This window comes from Solanum verrucosum, unplaced genomic scaffold (assembly GCF_900185275.1).
Source record: "Solanum verrucosum unplaced genomic scaffold, falcon-dt-bn FXZP01000127.1, whole genome shotgun sequence".
Classification (NCBI taxonomy): domain Eukaryota; kingdom Viridiplantae; phylum Streptophyta; class Magnoliopsida; order Solanales; family Solanaceae; genus Solanum; species Solanum verrucosum.
The window spans coordinates 164960-170897 of record NW_026020321.1 but is presented as its reverse complement, the minus strand read 5'-3'; the positions used below and the strand labels follow the sequence as shown (position 1 = coordinate 170897).

The 5938-nt window shown below is 32.3% G+C and overlaps 1 protein-coding gene across 1 annotated transcript; it reads left to right on the top strand.

Moving 5' to 3' along the window:
* The first annotated feature begins 4879 nt into the window (after nt 1–4879).
* Nucleotides 4880–5652, top strand: LOC125835389 (uncharacterized). The gene is made up of 2 exons (XM_049514512.1): nt 4880–5191; nt 5278–5652. Exons 1-2 carry the CDS (start codon nt 4880–4882, stop codon nt 5650–5652), a joined length of 687 nt encoding a protein of 228 aa, XP_049370469.1.
* Nucleotides 5653–5938: the final 286 nt, after the last annotated feature.

The window sequence follows — 5938 nt, the reverse complement described above, 5'->3', positions numbered from 1 at the left end:
AGAAGCAAAGATTAGGGGGTGAAGCTTTAACATTTGTCAGTCCTTGTAACTGAAACTATTCTAATCGCAATTTGTAAATCATGCATAACAAGTTCATAACAACTTTAAAAGCAACTCATGGGCCTATTATAATATCATCATCATTAGGAGGGAAGATGGTTCAAAACAAATTGAATATTACGGCTACTTAGTGCGAGAGAAGTTATTAGCGAAAAATTAAGAATTACTGGGCCATCTAAATAAAAAAGAACTTCCTATATGTATACTTGCTTGCATCAGTTACAAAGATGAAATGTAAAATGTAAGCTGATATCAACATATACTAAAATTAGAAAACAACAATCTTTAGAACTTGCTAGTTTTTATGTCAAAAAAATTTATTGTTCGTTTAAGACTCGGGGGATTGCACACATTAAGAACCCATTAATTGAATATAGTATTTGTAGGAATGATTCCTCTTTATTTATAATCAACAAATTTGAAAATTCCAATCAAGTCTTTACTCCTAATAAAGATTCAGCATAAATAATGTTAAAATTATCACATATATATGTATAATTTGTTGGGGAAATTTTTTAACTCCAAAAGAAAAAAAAAATGAAAAAAAAAAGATCAAACATGTTACAACCAAACAAAGACACCGTTGCGACCGAGAAAAGTACATACAACCTTAACACAATCTCTATTGTAGTAAAAGAGTATATAAAGCAACACTAACCTGTTAATCTGAAACACTGAAGCACAATTTAGAAATTGCACAAAAAGGAAACAGAAGGACATAAAACCTTCAAGGAGAAGAACTGCAGAAGCTGAAACATCAAAGAAGAAACAAAAAAGAAGTGTGCATAAGCAGACCAAACAAAAGAGATGATTCAAAAAAGTACAATGAACAAACAATTGCAGAAAAAGAAAACAAATCGATGAAAACAACAAAGGAAAAATGAAAAACCTGCCAATTTGAAGCTTGAAGAATCTGAGTTGTAGAAGTTAGCTAAGAGAAGGCGATGGTTCACTTTTGATTTGTCTGATTTCAGTATATATGTAATGGCAATAGTACATACATGCAAATATAAAACCCTCCATGTGTTGAACGACCAATAAAGAGGGCCAGAAAGAGTCCTATAGGAAGTCTCAACTCCCCAATCCCCCAGGGTGAGGGGTGAACTTTCTGTCTGATTCAATCTCATCTATTAGGAAAGGAAAAATAGAGTTTTGTGTGTGACAATTTCCTTAACTGAACTCAAACAGCGAGAATATGTCCTGGACATGGTTAATGTGCATGAGGTTGGTTCTGCAAACAGAATGAGTTACTACATTCAAAATATCTCATAATTTTTTTTTATATAGATGGTGTATTGCATTATAAAAATGATTTTCGTCGCATAACTTTGATGGAAATAGAAAATTAAAATTATTTATATAATATACTTACTAATATGTGTTAATAATTGGTAACCTTAATGCAAGTTGTGTCGAATATGTCTTCTGCTTCCATGGAGATCATTTCTGTAATGATATATGTACATCTTCAAAAGGAAAATAAGAGTATTTGACTGACTGATTGTCGACAACGGTGATAAAGTTAGGTAGGGTCGAGGGATTCATCCAAACTACATACAACAGAAATTTATACTTCATACATGATAAAAAAAAGTTATACATATATAGTAGATGTTCAACACACCTTCTTCATGTTTTGAAGCACTTATTGGAAATCGTAGCAGAAAAATCTTGGCTCTGTCACGATCAATCAATAGCATTAAAAAGAAGAATCAACTACCAACTCTCACACGCACAAGCTTTCCCGAAACAATCGAGCTCCAAAATTCGCATTAATCACAAAGCAAACTAAAGAATATAACTTTCAAAGCAAAAATAATTAGAATTTTATTTTAAAAAAGAAAGTCTAAAATTTACCAAGAACACAACTTTTCATTTTAAGAATATGAACTAACATGTGTGTGCTTTAAAATATACCAAGTCGATCTCGTTTGCAACTACAAATGTAAACATATGCTTTCTCATTAGACTATTTCTGATATGCCTCTTCACAAAAGGCTAACTACATATAAATATCATAAATTTCCTATTCATTTTCATTACCTGCAAGTTTCATTGAATATTTGTTGAACTATAATCATTATTATTAGTTGGAATACTTTCCGATATGAAGCTTGAAAGTTACTTATCTATGTCCATGATAGGAAAATAAATTAAAATAATTTCAAGCAAGAAAACTCAACTGTGCAATCTCTGCTCCAACATGAGACCTCAACCTTAATACACAACAAAATGGGGATTTATGAGTTTAGAAGCAACTATTTCCCCTGCAATGCTAGGTCTAGCACTCAATGCGGGTTGCAATGACTTACAACATAAATTTGGTGCGTCCAACTTTCAGAAATTTTTGAATAAAATTTGAGCAAGAATTGTCGAAACACTCACCTGCAGTAATTTCGAATAGCTATTTCACAATCCCATGTCTCCTGGCAAATATAAAGTTCGAAAAACTTCAAACGATAATAAAGAGACATGCATGAAAAATGATGTGCAAACTATGAATACAAATCAATGAGAGAAGTACTAAATTAGTAATACAAAATAAGCTATGAAACTTTATGCACATTACCCTCCCTGATTCAATCTTCTCAATATAAAAGATCCATAAAATTTTTGAAAAAACCAACTAATTAAAATGAAAAAATCTAACATGTACAAAGATAATGATGAAGAGCTATCCGACCAACGTTGAAGAAGAACAGAGTTGGAGTGAAGAAATACATCAATTTTACATGAAAAACATATAACATACTGAGAGAAAAGAGAGAGAAGTCTAAGAAAAGATGAAATTGTGTTTTGAGTGGAAACTAAATGGCTTTCACAAAGACAAAGATGTAATATGCGGCAAAAGGAAAAGGAAGATGATGAAATAAAATTCATACACGTGGTTGAGAAAGAATATGAAGGAACAAAATGGGCCCAAATTTGTAGTACAATTTACTTTACTTTTGGTACAATTGGTTGATGCTGTGATAGTCTTTTTCTTTGTTCACTTATAAACAAGGGTAATATATGGGTTGTGGTCTGCCTGACCCCTCACCATGATGGTGGTTTTGTTAAAAAAGAAAAGAAAAAAGAATTTAAAGCTAGACAAATAAAATGAAATAGTGCCGGAAGAAGAGAGTAGTATATGCAACCTATCTAATTAGATAAAAATTTCTATCATATTTACTAATTCTCCCTATAGTTTGAAATACTTACATATTGTCTCGTTAATTAATAATTCATACCAAATTTCAAGTCAAATACACCTAGATATATGTACTTTTGCTACCAGTACACTAAAATAGAGAGAGAGGTGAAAGAAGGAGAGAGACGAGCGAGATAGGAGTGAAGCAAGATAAACATTGTATCATAGATACGTGTGAATCACACTACATACATGTATCTGGAATACTAATTACAGAGAGAGAAGCGAGCGAGAGAGGAGAGTTGCGAATGAGACAGAAGAGAGGCCAACGAGAGAGGCATATACATGCGAATTACTTGGATACGATGTATCTATGGCAAATTACACCTAATTTTGATAAATAGGTCGGGGTCTGCCCGACTCCTCACCATGATTGTGGTTTTGTTAAAAAAAGAAAAAGAAAAAGAAAAGAAGTTAAAACTAGACAAATAATATAAAATAGAGCCGGAAGAAGTGAGTAGTATATGCAACTTATTTAATTAGATAAAACATTTATATCATATTTACGAATTCTCCTTGTAGTTCGAAATACTTATGTATTGTATCATTAATTAATAATTTCATACCAGATTTTAAGTCAAATACACCTAGATATATGTATTTTTGCTACCAGTACACTAAAATATGAGAGAGGTGACCGAGAGAAGGAGAGAGACGAGCGAGATAGGAGGACAGCAAGCAAGATAGTCTATGTATCATAGATACATATGAATCACACTACATACATATTTCTGGAATACCAGTTATAGAGAGAAGCGAGCGAGAGAGGAGAGTTGCGAATGAGACAGGAGAGAGGCCAACAAGAGAGTCATATACATGCGAGTTACTTGGATACGATGTACCTATAACAAATTACACCTAATTTTGACTCAGTATATTCAAAATACATATATTTGGCACGCCAAATATATATGTATTTGAAGTCCAAATTCTCATAAGTTTCATAATGATGAAAAATGAAGGGAAAAAAAGATAATTAGGTACTAAATTAGATCGAGAAATTTCCGTGACCTATCTAACAAAATAGGGATCCACTTTCATGAGAAAAGCATTAGCACCGACGATGGCTTATATATGCATATGTGGCTGCAACTTAAGCTCACTATACTCCTCTGAGTATATATATGTATAATTTCAATTAATATTTAACTAAATATAAGATAGGATTGATTTCTCGTGTAATCACTCAATTAATAGTTATTATCTTAGATAATCATATTTTCATGTTATTCCAATTTTTTTAATTAAAAAATAACTTTCTGAAATATTAAATATTTAAACATGATTTTGTAGCCTAATTCATTATATATGTATTTTATCAATGAATCAGGTAAAATACTTCCATTAGCTTTTGCTGTAGTTGATTCAAAGAATGATGCATCATGGAAATGGTTTTTCGAAAGGATCCGAGAGACCTATGGCACAAGAGAAGGTATGTGTATCGTATCTGATAGGCATGAAAGCATTCTGAACGCAACTTCTGTTGTGTATCCAGGGGTGCCTCATTGTGTATGCTTATACCACCTTTGGGGCAATATTAAGAAAAATTTCAGGAAGCACCACAAGGTCCTGAGAAAAATATTTTTTGCAATGGCTAATGCATAAACAATAGAGGAATTCAATCAATACATGGCTGAGACTTATAGCATTGACGAGAGGGTGAAAGAATACTTATTCGATATTGGATATCACAGATGGTCTATTGCACACTCAAATGTTAATAGATTTATGGTGATGACTTCAAATATTGCCGAATCTGTGAATGCAGCTGATAAGGAGGCCAGAGATCTTCTTATATATGATTTGCTGGATTACTTGATGAAGATGATTGGTCGCTGGAACAATACAAATAGAAATGAAGCAATTGCAACAGGCACAACACTCAGCACAAAATATGAACACCTAATGAGGGAGAAAATGAAGGAATCACTGGGAATGATGGTATGTAATTTGTTTGTGATATATCATTTTTTATACATTGCATAAAAGTTGGTGTACTACCTCTAAAAATTATTTTTAAAATGTAGGTTGTCCCATCAACGGAATACTTGTATACAGTTTATGATGGAGGTAAACGTCATATAGTCAATATGCGTGAAAGGATATGCACATGTAGGCAATTTCAAATGGATGTTATGCCGTGTAAGCATGCTTTGGCTATTGTGAGAAAATACTACATGAGTGAATATGAATATTGCTCTGTATATTACAAGAAAGATAACCTATTAAACACATATGAAGTTCCAGTGTATCCAATTCCTGACGAGAGTATATGGGAAATTCCTCCGGATGTTGCAGCGGATATTGTCCTACCACCCAAAGGAAAAATCAAACCTGGCAGGCCACAAAAGATAAGGTACAAAAATGGTGGTGAATCAAGACCAAAGAAGTCAAGAATATGAAAAAATAAAATTAATATCAGTTCATCACTTAATTAAAATAAACAAAGAAATGTACTATTTCAAAAGTTAATCCATAATACCAACTTAACTATAAAAGATCAGTGACTCAGACACTCACAATGGTCAAGACTTAATTCCAATTCCTCTTAATTTCATAAGATATAAGCTAATTATTATAATGCTTTACATGATCAATTTTTTTCATTATTTCCGACGATTTAGATTCACTGGAAATATGTTTCTCTAGTTTCATCTTGCCATAATTCCACAGCAACGATCCAAACTT

Bases quoted from the DNA above. Each gene is read 5' to 3' on its own strand.
- LOC125835389 (XM_049514512.1), top strand. From the start codon at position 4,880: ATGGCTGAGACTTATAGCATTGACGAGAGGGTGAAAGAATACTTATTC. The intron at 5,192-5,277 runs GTATGTAATTTG...TTTAAAATGTAG, and splicing joins AGGAATCACTGGGAATGATG to GTTGTCCCATCAACGGAATA.